The 16,844-nt window shown below is 55.5% G+C and overlaps 1 protein-coding gene and 1 long non-coding RNA gene across 3 annotated transcripts in view; one reads left to right on the top strand and one right to left on the bottom strand.

Moving 5' to 3' along the window:
* The first annotated feature begins 2,497 nt into the window (after window positions 1-2,497).
* The window catches only part of LOC123780633 (uncharacterized), a 60,018-nt gene continuing 45,671 nt past the window's right edge, over window positions 2,498-16,844 (top strand). For both annotated transcript variants that reach the window (XR_006776464.2, XR_006776463.2), the window contains exons 1-2: window positions 2,498-2,621; window positions 12,056-15,049. This is a non-coding gene — a long non-coding RNA (uncharacterized LOC123780633). The remainder of the gene's footprint in view (window positions 2,622-12,055; window positions 15,050-16,844) is intronic.
* Window positions 4,006-15,603, bottom strand: TXN2 (thioredoxin 2). Its single transcript, XM_045779614.2, has 4 exons — window positions 15,446-15,603; window positions 14,396-14,649; window positions 12,448-12,571; window positions 4,006-4,850 (listed from the first exon to the last, which is right to left on the bottom strand). The coding sequence occupies exons 2-4, from the start codon at window positions 14,647-14,649 to the stop codon at window positions 4,737-4,739; spliced, it is 492 nt and encodes a 163-aa protein (XP_045635570.1). The 5' UTR covers window positions 15,446-15,603; the 3' UTR covers window positions 4,006-4,736.

Below are 16,844 nucleotides of genomic sequence, written 5' to 3'. Positions count from 1 at the left end.
CGGACAGCAGTGTGGTGGGGGAGGGGGGGTAGGGGATTGAGTCAGGCCACCCCGGGCCCATTTCCCAGGGTATGTCTTAGGCACGGTACACCACCTCTCTGGGCCTGTTTCCTTGTACATGAAATGGGAACGACAATGGCTCCCTTGGGGGGGGTGTTCGGAGAGTTGGAAGTGGGTGGAGCACCTAGCAGTGTGGGGCGCCAGGGATCAACGCTGGATTGCTTCTCTGCTGGGAGGCAGCGGACCAGAGAGAGACAGCTACTTGCCTACCGCTTCCCAGTAAGCTGACCAAAGGCAGGGGACCAGCTCGCCCCCAATTAATAATTAGCAGTTGTGCAGCGGGGGGAGGGGGTCCTAGCTCACAAGAGGTGCTCCCATCAGTGGCTGCATGTGACCTGCTGGTTCAGGGGCTGGAGCGAGAGGGCAATCAGATAGGAGGGAGTCAGGCTGGGAGGCGTGGAGAACAGAGGACCAGACTCAGGGTGAATTCCAGTGGGCATTCTGCAAGAGTGAGGTCACCACCTCTAGCTCTCCCCGGGGCTGCCCGAGCCACAGGCACCTCTAGAGCGGGAGGGGGTGGTGGCAGGGGTCGGGGCCAGGGCAGGGAGCCCAATGTAAGGCCCATGCATGGCCTAATACAAGGACGGCCCTGCCCGTGGTGAGGTCCAGGTCCTTATCTCAGGAAACCTGGTGCTTCCTGTTGAAGATGTCACTGGGGGGAAGGGAAAGCATAGCCATGGAAACTTTCGGAGCTCCAGCTAGGTACCAGAATGCTTCTGCACGCCTCGCCATGTCGTCCCCACCGTGACCTCATGAGGAGTGGGTGTTACTGGCCCAGCGTGCAGATGGTGCCACTGAGGCTCCAAATGGTGAAAAGCCTTGCCCGGGCGGGAGAGCAGTGCAGCTGATAGGTACGGACGCAGAGACAGAGTCAGACACACCCGAGTTCAGAGCCCAAGTGCTCTGGGCCTCAGTTTCCTCCGGTAAAGCAGCGACGGCAGTCCCTGCCTCTCGGCCTTATTGAGAAGGCTCAGTGAGAGGACACCCAGAGCGCACTCCGCAAGAGCTAGCCTGCGTCGCCCGGTTTTACGGATGTCACCACTGAGCTTCAGCATGGGGAGGCAGCATGCCCAAGGCCACACTAGCAGGTGACACAGTCAGGACTTGAACCCAGATCTCATTCTTCCTGCCCTCCTTACACCACCGTGGAGGGGCTGCGGATGGTCCTGGGCTTCCAGAAGGCCATCGGGAGGTGGCTGGAGAGCTGGAGCTCCTCGGCAGCCAGCCCCCCAGGCCCAGGGTTCAGGGTCACGCCCCCAGCTGGTGTTCCAGGCAGCAGAGAGGAACTGCGGCAGCATGCCTGGAAGCCTCGCGGGTCGCACAGCGTCCTGCCGGCCACCCAGGCCCCAACATTGTTCTCTGGGCCCTCCCAGGCCAGGGCCCACACATTAGGGATTTCCGGCAGCCCTGCCAGAGCTGCCTTCGCTTTCCGGAGAAAGTTTCCCCAGGCGTCTGGGGCAGGGGCTGAGGGCCCCCCTTCCCCGGCCCCTCGTCCTGGGCAGGGACTGCTGGGAAGGGCACGGGCAGCACGGTCGACATCCTCTTGACCCAACAGGTCCTGGCCCCGGAGCCTGGCCTCCTCAGAGGAGTCCTCTTCACCTCTCCTGGAGCCCAGGAAAGAAAAGGCCGTGTGAGTCAGGGCCCGGGACCTCGAGTCCCCATCACAAGTATGCCATGACCCCAGCAAGTCACGCCGCCAGTGCCCTTAGGAGGGAGACGGGATGACACGCAAGGTCCTCTCACACCCTGACATTGCCTCTGGAGTGGCCCGCAGCCCCTGGCTCTGCCGCGTGGGGAGGGCACGGTCAGTCCCTGACCCGTCCCAGTGCTCCTAAGGCCCGCGGGCGCCCTTGGTTGGTGAGCGCTCCGCTTTGCCGCGCATCTCAGCCATTCCCCGGACGTCACTCTGCCCTCAGTCTCCTCCCCTGAGAAATGGGGAGAACTCCCGCCCGGCGGGGAGTGGCGGGGATCACGGCGGAGAACAGACATACAGCACAACGAATGTGAGCTTCCATCCCTGACTCCCATCTTCGGGCCCACTGGGGGACCTCGGTATCAGGAGAATACGTGCACAGACACCACCCCTGGGAGGTCTTGGGGCCATACCCCCCTCCCTGGAGGGTGTCTGTGCTTCTGAGGGGCCGGCGCTGGGACCACCAGGTCCTGCAGCGGCCCTGCTGACCCCTCCTCCACAGGCCGGGAGCCCGAGGAGGCACCCAGAGGCCAGCAGCGGGGCCCCCATGCAGAGCCAGCAGCGTCCCGGTGAGGTCAGAGCCATGCAATTAGGCAAATGGGATCACTCCGAGGGTTCTGTGCTCCCAGCCAGTGACTCATGCCACGAACAGCCGCGCGGGCAGAGACTGCCAGCCTGGGCCGGCAGAGGCCACCAGCTGCCCTCACCCCAGAGCACACCTTTTAAGGACAGGGAGCTCGGGGCGGTGCAGAGGCCCTGCCTCTGGCCCCAAGGCCCTTTGGCAGCCCTTCACACCTGCAGTGGTGGAGAGGCCAGACCCCCACCTGGGTTTACATCTGGCATCATCGCTTTTTAGACGTGACCTTGGGTAAGTCAATTTCTCCAAACCGGTTTTTTCACTTGTAACATGGAAATGTTACTTGCCTCACAAGACAGGAATTAAATGAGGTAATGCGTGTAGAAAGTGCTTGGCTAAGGGTACCTTTTAAGGAGCGGCAGCGGGGTACCGTGGCAGGGCCCCGGCTCGGGCGTCACGGCACCCCGACCTTGAACTCTGGCCCACTCCTTACTTGCCAGGCGTCTCTGAAAGTTATTCAACCTCCGCATCGGCATCTCTTCTGTCGAGCGAGCCACTGCTGCCTGCTGTGCTGGCTGCCGTGGGACTAAGATCACACACTACATTTTGTACCGTGACGAGAGGTGCAGGAACGGGCCAGCCTGCCTGGCCTCGAACCCCCGCCCAGGGCTCTGTGGGCTCCATGATCTTGGACAAGGCCCTCAACCTTGGAGTGGGTCTCATGTGTAAAAGGGAACGAGGATTAGGACGCTGACCTCGTGCAGTCGGGTGGCACCCAGTTAGTGCCCTCGGGGCGCCAGCCGCTATGGCTCCCCCTCCCTCTGCTAATGCCAGCTGCTGGCTCATCTCCCCTCTGTATGCCCGTGACGGGTCCTGGGTCTGAGGTCTTTCAGGCGCTGCTTCTGAGGCAGCGCCGCTCTCCGGCATCAAAGCGGTGCCGGCGTGGACCCCTCCGAGACCCTGGTGTGACTCAGGCACTTTCAACAGCAACCCGAGAGCCACTGAGGACCATGCACCCAGGAGACACGGCACCCCAGGGCCCAGGGCAAGGGTGCCAGGATACCCCTCCTGTCAAGCCCCCGCGGTTCCCAGGAAGCTGGCACCTCGGCAAGGCAACTGAGCCAAAGGGCAGCTCGGCCCCAAGAGGGAGATGGAGGGCAGGCTCTTCTGGCTGGCAAGCCTGGTGGCCTGGCACTTTCCTCCATGGGCCACGGGAGCTGGAACAAGGGACAGAGAGCCTGGCCCTGAGGCTGAGGAGCTCCTACGGCATACACAGGAAAAAACGGTCCAGCTCCCTAGGGGGCCAGGCTTTCCAGAGGAGTGGCCAAGTGCCGGTCAGTGGAGAAGGCAGGCCCAGAAGCATCAAGGGAATCAGGTGTAGAAGCCCAGGCTTCAGAGGCAACCATGTCTGGGTACAAACCCTGGCTTTGCACCCCATGTGCCTCAGTGTCCTTATCTGCGTAATGGGGACAATAAGCAACCTCCTGCCTCACACGTGAAGACGGTGCCAGGACAACGGCCACCACTGACAACAGTGTTAGGAACGGGGCGGAGGGGGGTTGGGGGGCGCCGGTCAAAGGCAAAAGGGTGGTGGAGTGAGAGGAAGCAGGGAAAGCAGCCCAGCCTGGCGAGGGGTTCCAAGTGCTTCCAGAGCCCAGACAGAACGGAAGCTGTCAACAGTGCAAACCCTAGCTTTATTGGTCCGGTTTGTTCACAGTGAGGCTTCCCAAGGCAGGGGTCTGAGGACTCCCCCCCTCCTCCTGCCCAATGTGTGTGTTCTCTGCCTTGCGCCTGGGAAGAAGGGAGGGAGTGAGGTGGCTCTTTGGGGGGTGGTGGCTACAGGGTAATTTAGTGTGGAGCCCAGGGTCTGTTCTTCAGAGCAGGAGGTAGAAGGGATCACATAAAGTTCTTTATTACAGACCTACAAAAAATGAGAGAATTATAGATTACTCTCACTTGTTTGGGTTTCTTTCTTCCTTCTTCCTTTTTACAAATCAGCAGCAGGAAAGAAAAATGCAGGAGGCAGACAGGCCAGGCACTGGGGCGCGGATCAGAGGGAACCAGGGGGATGTGGGCCGAGCGGTCATTGCCGCTGGCCTGGGGCTCTCTCCAGTATCCCGGAAGAAGGGAGACAAGCCCTAGTGGGAGCAGACAAAAGACAGTGGTGGGGGAAGGCGGCTGTCCCCAGATCAGCGGCAGCACCGTTCCTCTGGCACTTAGCCAGGTTGGAAGCACGCAAGGCCCCATATTTGGGGGCGTCATCTCCAAAGCATGGGCCCACAGGGGCCAGACAGAAGGGAGGAGGCAGGAAGGGCCAACACAGAAGGGCTCTGAGTTCTATCGGGAGCCCTCCTGGAACCATAGGCGTCCAGGGGGGCAAGGGCAACCAGGCCTCTTCCCTGCTTGTCAGCCAATGAGCTTCTTCAGGAAGGCCTCCAGCTGGTCCTCGTCCTTGATGCCCACAAACTTGTCCACCACGTCCCCATTCTTGATGGCCAGCACAGTGGGCACAGCTGACACCTACGTGGAGGAGACGAAGGGAGACCAGGTCACCCGGAGGCGAACTTTTCTCAGCAGCCATTACCCAGCCTTTATGGAGAAGGCTGGTGGTGTATGCAGAGTAGTGACTGCCTAAGTGGCGGGCGGGGCCCCTCCCCTTGGTGCAGGGGTGCTACAGGGCCTGGAGGTCCACCCGCTGGAACGACTTTTCCACTGTGGGCTCCCGGCAGTCCCCTTCCTTCCCCAACCGCAGGACTGACTCACTGGCCCAGTGGTTTGGCTGCAATGACAGGAGGGATGAAAATAGTCCACACAGCTGCAGGCCAGGGCGGGGGGCGGGGAGAAGCTCCCCGAGGGGCAGCCTGGCTCGGGCTGGGCTGGGGCGGGGGGTGTGGGGGGAAGGCCCGGAGACGTGAGAGTCTGAGTCCTGGCTCTGCCACTCACTAGCAGGACACACCACCTTCAGGGCCTTGGCACCCTCTTCTGTAAAATGGGGGTGATAGGATCGACCTTGAAAGCTGGGTGGTTGGAAGCTCAGGCTCTGACAGTGGCTGACCCAATGTTAGGGGCCCCCAGCCCCTTCATCACTCCATCTCTTTGTTCCTATTCGCAAAACGGAGCCACTGAGCGCATGGATAGCAGGTCTGGGGGCTGCATGAGGTAAGGCAAGCAGTCTTAGCACGGCGCCCCGCACCTGGCAGGGCCCTCAAGCGTCAGACCTGGCAGAGCACCTGGTATGCAGTGGCGCTCAACAAATGGTGGCTACAGAGAGCATGCCAGAAAAGTCTAATAGGCTCCGTGTGAGCCACGTTCGCTCGCTGCCGCGAATGGCCAGCAGGGTCCAGAAAGTCACTGACTCACACTGGACAGTGTGAGAGGAAGGGCTCGGCCATATATGAGCTGATGTTTATTTATTGGGGTATGGAGGCAACATTCTTGGCCTATGAAGCATTTTCTCAAGTTCCCTCAGGGACCCGTACAGATTCCGTGGCACGTCCACGAGGTCCACTGCCCACTCTGGCATCGAGCACTTTCTGTGGCCTGGACTCCCTGCCTGACATTTGTAGACATTTTTTAAAAAATGGATAAACAGAACAAGATAAACATTCTTTTCTTACACATGTTAACTACAAAGTAACAACAGCAATTTACACAAACATACTGAGTCTTCACAGATTCTGAGTGCTGGCCTGCCCATGAGTCATCCCGGCAGCCAGACTTGGGAGTTCAGACGTTCAAACGGCGCACAGGTCAGTTACAAGAGAACTGCAGGCCACCCCAGCCCGCTTTCACACCTTGGGTGGCTGCCACCACGCCCCCTGACCTTACGTGGCAGGCCTTGCCCTCCTCCCCTAACGAGCTCTGGGTGGACAAACACAGCAGGGAAGATGACGCAGTCCCTTTAGGCCCTTTCAAGGACTGTCCTGGGGCTGATGGGGGTGGCAGAACGAAGTGCGGACAGACCCACGTAGCAGTGCGCTGACCATGTGCCATGGTTTGTGGTCCTACCCCTGGCTCCTGCCCTTGTTGTTAATGACTGTGGCACGGGAAGTGGCATGAAGGACAAAGATCCAGCATGCGGCTCGCCCCGTCTCTGGGCACAGACCAGGGCTCAGAGACACTTGCTCCCGACCGTGGTGAGGACAAGTGGGGGAAACAGCAGAGGGAGTGGGAGAAGCAGGCTCCCTGCTCGAGCTTGATGAAGGGCTCGATCCCAGGACTCTGAGATCACGACCTGAACTGAAGGCAGACACTTAACCGACTGAGCCACCCAGGTACCCCAATAAATAAAATCTCAAAAAGTCACACACTCAGAATGGCCAGTCAGGTGCCCCCGGAGCTGTGTTCTTATGCGCCCTCTAGTGGCCTGTGAGGGCAGCTAGGGCTCCTGGAACCCAGCCATTAGAACAGAGGGTCAAGGCTGAAGCACCTACTGGATCCCATCCTGTTTCTTAAACTGCTATCAAAACTCCATGTCGTTGTATGAGAAGTGGTCTAATGGCTTTTACGTGTCCTCTAAATAGGCCTATGTTCGCTGAGGTGGCTTGGGGTGGTGTCGGTTTTCAGAGACTCCAGACCCGTCCCGCCACCATCACATTTGTGCAAACTCACAAGCGTGCACACACACGCATGGCTACGCTACGCTACAGTCAGACGTACAACAGACACTCCAAGGTCTAGTCTTTACTGACCAAGGGCGTTCTTCGGAGGGTAAGTCTAAATCAGACGAGTGCACACGGCAACGGGCTTGCCAGAGGCCGGTTTTTCCAGGCCACTGCTGTAGTACCTGCGGTGGGATTGCACCTCCCTCCCCCCCAAGGAGGAGGATGTGGCTTTGCTGATCCCGGGTTTGGCTCACAAATCAGGAGGGGCTGGTGCTTGTAAACACTGCCTTAAATGGAAGCGCACAGGTCCTTGGCACATTCCTCTGGAATGTGATCTAAGTGGAAGAGGGGCCGCGGTGGAGCAGGAACGCCTGCTTCCCTCTCCGTTCTGGCGGCACCAAGCGACTGAGCAGCTATGCTAAGAAGCTGTTCTCCTCCTCCTGCTCTGTGACGCCACCTGGAGCCTAGCGGGCTGAGCCCAGACCCTGAGAACTCAGGGCAGGGTGGTGTGTGTGTGTGTGTGTGTGTGTGTGTTCTGTTCCCACTGTCCTGCAGCCCACCGGCCGCACTGCCACGGAGCTCAATGATCCTGCTGCATTGCCCCCCCCAGTCTGTGAGGGACCACCAAGGGGCAGGCATCGTGCCAGCTGTCACATAGGCCAGCAACCTCCTTCTTGGCTAACTGCAGAGCTAATGCAAAGGAAAAGATCACCGTCAGCCAGGCTGCTACGTACGGGGGCTCCTCAAGTGTCGGGGTGACACTAACCCCTTGCGGACGCGACCTCATAAATTCGTGCCTCAAGGTGGGGTCGCTTTACAGAGGAGAAGACTGAGACCCGAGAGCTGAGGGACTGAGTGCTAGACCTGGGGTCTGACACGAGCTCTGTGTGACTCCATGACGTCTAACTGGGCCACACACTGGCCTCAGAGCTCCTGAGCCCCGGCAGGGTGAGCAAGCTCAGGTAGGAAAGTGCCGAAAGGTCGACTCCACCCTTCAAATGAGAAGCTTCTGGACACAGGAGGATTCTCGGAAAAAACTATTATTATAATTATTACTTTCTTGGATTTTTTTTTAAGTGATCTCCACACCCAATGTGGGGCTTGAGCTCACAGCCCCGAGACTAAGAGTTGCACGTGCCACTGACAGTGTCAGCCAGGCACCCCAGAAAAAAACTATGATTTAAAAAATCAAATCCAAGGGTGTCTGGGTGGCTCAGTCAGTTAAGTGCCTGACTCTTGATCTCAGCTCAGGCCTCGATCTGATCAGAGCCATGAGTTCAAGCCCCACACTGGGCTCTGAGCTGGGCATGGAGCCTTCTCAAAAAAAAACAAAACAAAAACAAAAAACCCCAAATCCAACTACATGACATTCTGGAAAAGGCAAAACTGTGGAGACAGTAAAAAGATCCGTGGTTGCCAAGGGCATGAGGAGGGAGGAGAAAGTGGAGCACAGGGGATTTTTAAGATGGTGACTCTTCTGTACAAAACTGTAATGGTGGACGAATGTCACTGTACATTTGTCACAACCCATGAGATGGACACCACCAGGTGGTGAACCCTCGCACGCCCCCTAGAGGGTCAGCATAGGCCTTTGAGAAGCTTGTAGAAAAGCAGAATTTCGGGCTCTTCCTAGACCTACTGAGCCGTTATCTGCTTTAAGCAATATCCCACATCATATGCATGCTTGTGGCGCACTGATTTAGAATACTTTTGAGGTAGGCGGATATGGTAATGATTGAAGTACTATACTTTCCAGCTATGAAATATTATTATTCAGTGAACTATGAAGTTACATAAAACATTAAAAGGGAAAAAATTCAAATAAAAGTTGTGACAGTGATTGTGTTGGGACGGTAAGATGACAGGTGACTTTTCGCCCTTATTATCTCTTAGCTGGCTGTTTTTCTAATGCTTTTTAAAGGGCCTTCTCTATACAAGGAGAAAATAAAAAGATAACAGCTCCAGGTGTGAGTCAGAAGCCCCAGAGGAGAGCACAGACGCTCAAGGGTCCACATCTGGATCCGCTCTTTGCCTCCAGCAGCTGGCAAGGTCTCAAGGATCAGGGAATGCCCAGCCATCCAGTGGGGATGAGGAGCTGGGAGAACAGAGAGCTTTTTTTCAGCCAAGCCAGGGCAGTGCACAAATTGGGGGGGGGGGCACTGAAACCCCAAGGCCCCCAGCCTTTCCCTTCCTTTTCCTTTGGGTGACAGTGGAGTTCTAGGGCGGGCGGCTGACCGAAACAGAAGTGTGGTGCAAGGAGAATTTGTGTGAGGAAGGACACTCACCCTGAGGGCGTGTGCTGGGCATGGAGAGGGGGCGAGTTCAGGAAAGCTCGGGGAGAGGCACCAAATTCCCTGAATACAACTTAAAGCGGTTTCTCCCACATGTTCATGCAACACCTGGAAAAGGAGGAAGCTGGCTCAGGAGGTACGATGGCTCTCTCTCGGTTGAAACTTCTTCCTCGGGCTCTCTTCCAAAAGAATAGGCGTGAAGGAAGGAAGGAAAGGGCTAGGGGAGGGGGTCAGGACCACCCCTGTTGGAGCTTCCCAAGCACCGCAGTGATATCCGCCCAGGGCTCGACAAAACAAGGAGGCCGGGACCAGGTGATGTGGGCCCGGCCGCCCTGAGGTCCCTCTGTGTGACCCACATATGATCTGGAAAAGCGGACAGGGGGAGGAGTGAGGAGACCCTACAAGGGGACGCACCTCCAACATACACTTTCCAGGCCTGACCACAGGACCTCAGTGGCCAGCCCGACATCACCAGGCTCCCTGGAATGCAGGTGGATATGGGTTATTCTTCTTCCCATCTGCACCAGCTAACCACGGTTCCTGGAACACGGCTGGCGCTCAGGGTGTCTGCTGAAAGTTCCACTGGCTGAGGAAGATTGCTGTGCTGGCAGGAGTTGGCCTATGACAGCTTATGCTTACTCGTCACCCTGGGGATGTCCTAGCGGCTCCAGCCCTAAGCTCATCCCTGCAGCTGCTGTGGGCTTTGGGGTAGGGATGGACAAGTAGGAGAAAGGCAGGGCCATCTAAATGGCCAGTAAGTGCCCCCTTCACTGAAAGATTAGTGGGGAAGCTTTAAAAAAACAGCACCTCGGGACACCTGGCTGGCTCAGTCAGTAGGGCATGTGATCTTGAGGTTGATCTTGGGGTTGTGATTTCGAGCCCCAAGTTGGGGGTACTGTTTACTTAATAAAACAGAACACAAAAACAGCAAGTCATCCCTCCCCTACAAGCCCTTGTAAGCAGCCCCGAATCCCTCACTCAGAGCCATGCACGGTCTTCCTTTGGTAACGCCCCTCCCCCATCTGCACTGGTCATCCGTGGCTTTGCCTGCCCAGCACCTACTTCCTTTGCCTCTGTTTGGGGCAGATGTTCTGGGGGGTGATCAATCCCACCCCAGTGCGGCCAGCCTATCCTCACCCCGCCCCCACGGGGACCGGCTGGAGGCGGCACCTCTTTACTTGAGCTGACATCGTGAGCGCTGAGCCTGGACTTACGAACTCTGAAAGGAACAGGCCCCCTCTTTCAGTCACTGGCTACCCAGAAGGAAGGAGGGATGGAGACTCACTCTGGCCAGATCTTCAAGGGAACCAGAAATCTGGATTTTCACGTGAAATCTCTGTTTTAGATACCAGCATCTGGTTCAGTATTTAAAAAAAAAAGAACCCAAAGCCCAGATCAAATGTGTCGGGGAATCAGATCTGACCACAGGCTACCAGGCACGACCACGGCTCGGTAAAAACGGTATCCTCAGCATGGTTTCTTGACCCCTTCCCCTCTGGCCACAGCCAACGTTCCCCGTAGCCTGTGCTCTCATTACCTGCTCAGTTCTCCATGCTGGTCATCCAGCCACAGTGCGCCTCACCTCCTTCTCCAGCTGTCCTGGTCTCCAGGGCCGGGAGGACGCCCCCACCCCCACGCTCTCCGGCTCCAGGCACACAGGCACTGCTAGTCTGTGAGCAAACCGGGCTCACCCTGACCACAGGGGCCTTTGCATTTGATGTCTGCTCTGCCTACATTGCTCTTCCAAAGAGCTGCCTGGTTTATTTCCTTACTCCCTTCAGGTCTTTGCTCAGATGCCAGCTTCCCAGAGAGGCCTTCCTGAGCCCACCCTTTTATTTTCTATTTACTTATTTATTTATTTTTATTTATTTTTAAAGGAAGCTCTATAGCCAATGCAGGGCTTGAACTCACAACCCTGAGATCAAGAGTCACACGCACCACTGAACCAGCCAGGCGCCCCCCACTGCCCACCCTTTTAAAAATGAACCTCTCTCCAGCCCCATGCTTAGCCCCACCTCCTCTTCCTGATTTATTTTTTCCCACAGTACTTAATATTTACAGTACTTAATATCAGTGAACCATGACCCATGGGCCAAACCCAGATTGCTGCCTATTTGTGTGAATAAAGTTTTACTGGCACACAACTATGTCCATTTGTTTATATACTGTCTCTGGCTGCTTTCAATGGCAGTTGAGTATTTGCAATAGAGACCCATGTTCTATAAAGCCTCAAGTATGTTCCACCTGGTCCTCTAGAGAAAAAGTGTGCTGACCACACATCAAATATACTAGAGGGAGGGGTGCCTGGGTGACTCACTCGGTGAAGCGTCTGCCTTCGGCTCAGGTCATGATCCCAGGGTTCTGGGATCGAGCCCCACCTCAGGCTCCCTGCTGAGCAGGGAGCCTGCTTCTCCCTTTGCCTGCCGCTGCCCCTGCTTGTGCACGCTCTCTGACAAATAAATAAATAAAATCTTAAAAAACCCAAACAAACTAGAATGTAGGCTCCGCGAAGACAAGGATTGTGTCAGCTTTGTCCACTGCCTTACCCACAACCAAGAAACAGCACCTGGTATTTAAGAGACTGAACACATGCACGAAGGAACACATTAGACTCCCTCTTGTCTCAGTATGTGCCGTGTGCTTGGCCCTTCTTCTCCCTCTCCATGCATTCTCCACTGTCCCACTCAGAGGTCCCCCTAGTGGGAAGCATTCCCTCCCTCATCCCAACCCCTGCCCCAACAAGCAGTCTCTTCTTCCATTGTGCACCTCTGCTCTCGGCACTTCTCACCATAGGGTGAAATGATCTGTCTACCTGTTGTTCTCTTGCTAGACTAAGAGTGCTGGACACAAGGAGTGTGTCTTCCTTGTGCCAGAATCACGAATGCCCGGCACATGGCAGGGCTCCCGTGTGACTGCTGACTGAGTATGTGCACGGATGAACAGATGAACGAAGGAACGCATCCGTGTCCCAAGACTCAGAGAATAAGCCGGTGTTTTAGATCATACATTCCACTTCCTGAAGGTGGTGAAGAGACTCAACGGGCTCAGAGGCTCACAGAGTCACATCTGCAAAGTGCTCTGAACTCCTGAGAACGCTAGAAAAAACCGAGACACCCCTTATTGGCTACTGGTGCTCCCCGAGCCCTGTCCCGCACCAGCTACCTAGGGCCGCAAGCACCCCCCACACCAGCTGCGCTGGGGCGGTCGCCTGCCGACTCATACCTCATATTCTAGGGCGAGGTCTGTGTGGTCGTCAATATCCACCTTGGCCATCACCACTTTTCCGTGCTGCTTAGCCACCGCCTTCTCTAACCTTGGCCCCAGGATCTTGCACGGGCCACACCACCTCAGAAGGGGAGAGAGGACACATCTAGTCACAAGAGTGCTCGGCAATCGATCTTCTATCTCCCCAGAACCCTCCCTTGACCCACAGCTTTCTGAGGGGCCTTTTGCCCTTCTCAGCTCTGTGTGGGGTGACTGGCTGTTAACCCACGATGTTCACATGCCAAACAAGAAAGCCAGCACTCTGCAGCAGGGGGATTTTCAGAGGTCCCAGGATCCTAAAACACGGTCCTCATCAGAAGACTTCTATAAAGGTTATTTCAGCACATGTAAGAGAAATACACTGTCATACACAAAAATACGAGATCTGAAGTTAAAAGGTTTGGGTTCAGAGACTCCTCACCAGCCAGCTGACTGTTCTGGGGCCTCAGTTTCCTCTTTTCGAATACAAGAGATTATGCCTCTCGAAGCAGTGATGAGAAATCCACTAAGGCAACGTGGCTCAACGTGCTCTCTAAAATGTGGAGTTACTTCACACACCGCACGGCCCCAGAACCACATGGAGGAGAAGCCAGTGCTAGGGAGCATCTCCAACATGTTCGTCACTGCACCAGGACCTTCTCCGCTTTTACTGCCCAGAGCCCTCAACCCCATAAAGGAAAACACCTTCCTAACAAACTAAGGACCATACAAGTTAAGGAACTTGTGGTGCGGTCCCAGAGCTGGTGACAGGCACCCTGCAACTGCAACCCAAGGCTGTGCTCCAAATGTCTTTTTTCACCCTGGGTTATTTTGCGATCGCCCAGGCCCTGGGTCAACTGCTCACACTGCACTCATCACAGGTGCTCCCTCTGGGTGGTCAGCTCTGTGACGACAAGCTGTCATCTCCGGGGCACCAAACAAACTCATGTCTTACTTTCTGGTCAGAGAAGAAAATGAGGCATCATCCTAGTTACCATTCATTTTGGAAGTCCTCGCTATACCAAGAAGGGAGAAAAGTCTGCCTGCCATGAACCCCTGGCCAACGACCCTTATTTTAGTCTCAACCTTTAAAACCCTTTCCATTCAGAGATTTCAATTAATGAACTCACAACACCTAAATGAACTCACAACACCTAAAAACCCAGTTTGCAAAACTTTATCTCCTATTTTAAGTGAAGAAGGGGAAGCACAAGGACATCAAACAGCCTGCACAAGACAACATGGTGAGTCGGAGAAAGAACAGGAAAGAAAGCGAAACAATCTGCCAGAGATTTATCCAGAAGGCCTCCCAACTTCTAACCCAGGCTACACCAGGATGCCTCAATCTGAGGGGTTTGTTCAAGTTCTTTTGCAGCCAGATGGCTAGTCAGGACCCGAATTCTGGAAATGAGGAAGGCCAAGCTAACAATCAGAAGGCGACAGGCATTTAAATATCCCTACAACAGACTTCTACAGCACTGAAAAGAAAACTCTGCCAATCCCCTGCGTGCCTGGGCGCCACTGTGGTGACACTGATAACTTTTTGCCAGCCCTTCCCAGTTTTTGTGGCAAGATGGTAAAAATCAACTTATCTGCAGGGCCAGGAACTGGTATCCACCCAAAGCCAGATGATGTGATCGTCCTATTTTTCCTGCTTTGGTCCAAGCTGAAGGGGACTCTGAGCCAAGTGGGCAGTGAGAACGTGAGTGTTTCTCAGCTCCAATGACAGTGAGCTCCAAAGACTGTTCACTAGTCTGCGTCCTATCAGACTACACTCAATCTTTGAGTGCGAGGATTGGGTCTTACCAGTCTTTGGAATGAGACTATGTCTGAGAAGCATCAAATATGGGACTGAGACATAGCAGGTACTCAATAAATTCCTGAACAAACACCACCTCAGAGTCTTCTGCTGACCCCCAGGACTCACTGTGCATGGAAATCCACAACCACTGGTGTTTCACTGTTGACAACTCGGTCTTGAAAGTCAGGTCCATCCTGGATGTTAAAGGTCGTGGTGCACACTCTGGTGGTGTATATTGACCGGGCTTGGTTGGGTGTTACTGTCAGATCACCAGGACTGCGCTGTGGGGCCCTGCAGGTGAGGGGTGCCCACCGACCCTGAGGGGGCTTCCTGGAGATGATGGAGGCCAGGAATCTCCTCAGGAGAAGCCGCTGAGCCATCTGTGAGGGAGAAAGGCAGGAAGAGTTCAGGAAGTCAATACACCAGGAAAAGAAAGGTATCTGGGCAGTACTGGGGGGGCTCAAGATTCAGGGCCTGGAAAACAATGCCAAGAAATGACACAAGATTTCTAGAGTAGAGGTTAAGTGAAGAATGAGAATCAAAAAGCAGAAGGAACTGCAAACGAGGACAGGAAAACTGGGCTGAAAACCAAAAAGAAATCAGGATGTGGGCGGAGTTACAACAGAAGGGAGGGAGGAACCTTTATTTACGGAGCACCTGCTAAGGGCCAAGTCCATCCCCATCCCCAAGTGCCCTACACACATTACAGTTCTCCCAGATCACCGTGGAGGAAGTTTCTACAGTACTGCTCACATCACAGATGAGAAGTCCAAGGCTCAGGTAAATTGTGACATGTCCAAAGTAACCTAACTATTAAATGAGAGTCAACATTGGAACCCAAGGCCGCCTGCAAATTCTTTATTACTCGTTTAATAGGCGTTTTAATGGGAAATTAAGGGAAAAGGGGGTTACTAAAGGATCAGGAAAGAGGAAACGCAACAATTCAAGGGGAACCAAGAAGTTCAGGAACAGGAGTGTGTGGGGGGTTCTAAAAAAAGAAAGGACGTGTCTGAGAAGGGACTGGGGAATCGGACGCCACCGGGGATCCCGGCTCAACGGAGGACCGGTCCCCCCGCCCGGGGCCTCCGCCCGCTCGGCCGCCGGACAGCGCAGGAACAGGCCCGGAGCGTGTCTCCGCCACGACACCACCTCGAGCCACCCCCACGAGCCTCCTACCTCCCTGCAGCGCGAGCGGAGGGATGCACAGCCCGGCCCTCCCCGCCAGTCAAGGGCACTCCTGCCGTCACTTCCTCAGGGGAGGGCCCTCCGAGCATCACTTCCGGGGACTAGCAACCTAGAGCATTTCTCTCCGCAACTGGAGGGGCGGCTTGGATTTTCCACCAATGGGGATGGCGGGAGACGGCACAGCGGAATGGGTGGAGCTTCAGTTAGGGACCGGAAGAGAGGGCCTCTGGGGGAGGGGGGAAAGAGAACGGAAGAGGGGGCGGGCTCTCGGGGGGGGGGGAAGGACCGCGAGAAGGGGCGGGCCCTCGGGGGAGGGACCGGAAGAGGGGGTGAGCTTTTGAGGGAAGGACCGGAAGAGGGTGTGGCCTTCGGGGAGGGGCCGGAAAAGGCGGGCGGGCCGTAGAGGAGGGTCCGGAAGAAGAGGAGGAGGAAGGAGGTGGGAGCACGGGGGAGGTACCTATGGGAGAAAAGGGCAGGAGGGAGGCGTGGTTCCGGGTCTTGCAAAGTCTTGCACTGCCCGCCGCTTTTCCTCAGTGTCTTCCAAAAACTGGAGGTGGTGAAGTTTCCTTCCGTCCATCTTACAAATGAGGAAACTAAGCTCCTCGAAGGCGGAGTGCTGGTTGGGGGCAAAAGACCCTGACTGGACGTAAAGAGGACGCTCTGTGGCCCTTGTCTGTCACACACAACTGTACGACCTCGTGGTATCGGGCAAGTCACCCTGGCCCAGGGGGCTTCTGTTTTCCATTACGGGACATGAAAGACTGGGCTTGTCGCAGCCTGTCTTTTTGGAGTCCCTAGGGAACTGGGCCTGGACAAATGCCAGATGGTGGTCGTACTTGGAGGACCTGCCTTTGAGGCCCCTAGTGAAGTGTGGTGACCAGTGGACTTGCTTGGGCCTTGGTTTTCCTTTCACACCCACCGTCACTGTCATGGACGCAGGGGTGTAAGCGTCCTCTGTGTGTCCCAGGCTGGAGTCACAGCCAGATCTCCTCTTCCCTGCACCCTGACCTTACATTACCACCACTCTGGCCTCATGGCTCTAGGAATATATCACTGCCTTTTTCCTGCTCCTTGCCTTCCCTCAATTTGAAATGCTTTTTTTCTCCACTTGGTGGAACACCTACTTATCACTTCTTTGAGGAGCATTAATTGCTTCCTTCTCTGTAGAGTGCTTTGTTCGTAACTCTTGCGAAACACATTGTGTGGTGTCTGTCTCTTTCCCTAGACCACATGCTTCCTGAGGGTAGGGATTTGTAGCTTTTATTTGACTCCTTAAGCCCAGCAATCTCATACAGTGCCTGGCTCACAGGGGATGTTCCATAGATGCTTATTAAACAGTATCTTTGGATATTTCAGGGAATGGTTTGCTGAAAGGTTATGTGATTTGTCC

Source organism: Ursus americanus, chromosome 17 (genome assembly GCF_024610735.1).
Source record: "Ursus americanus isolate L20-20 chromosome 17, mUrsAme1.1.p, whole genome shotgun sequence".
NCBI classification, from domain to species: domain Eukaryota; kingdom Metazoa; phylum Chordata; class Mammalia; order Carnivora; family Ursidae; genus Ursus; species Ursus americanus.
Note: the sequence above shows the minus strand (reverse complement) of the source record. Positions and strands in the feature narration are given on the sequence as shown.

Excerpts from the sequence above, each read along its gene's own strand:
- TXN2 (XM_045779614.2), bottom strand. The coding sequence starts at position 14,649 with ATGGCTCAGCGGCTTCTCCTGAGGAGATTCCTGGCCTCCATCATCTCC. Across the intron at positions 12,572-14,395 it reads GTTGTGGATTTCCATGCACA|GTGGTGTGGCCCGTGCAAGA; the intron begins GTGAGTCCTGGG and ends TCCCCTTCTGAG. Across the intron at positions 4,851-12,447 it reads ACCTCGCCCTAGAATATGAG|GTGTCAGCTGTGCCCACTGT; the intron begins GTATGAGTCGGC and ends TCCTCCACGTAG.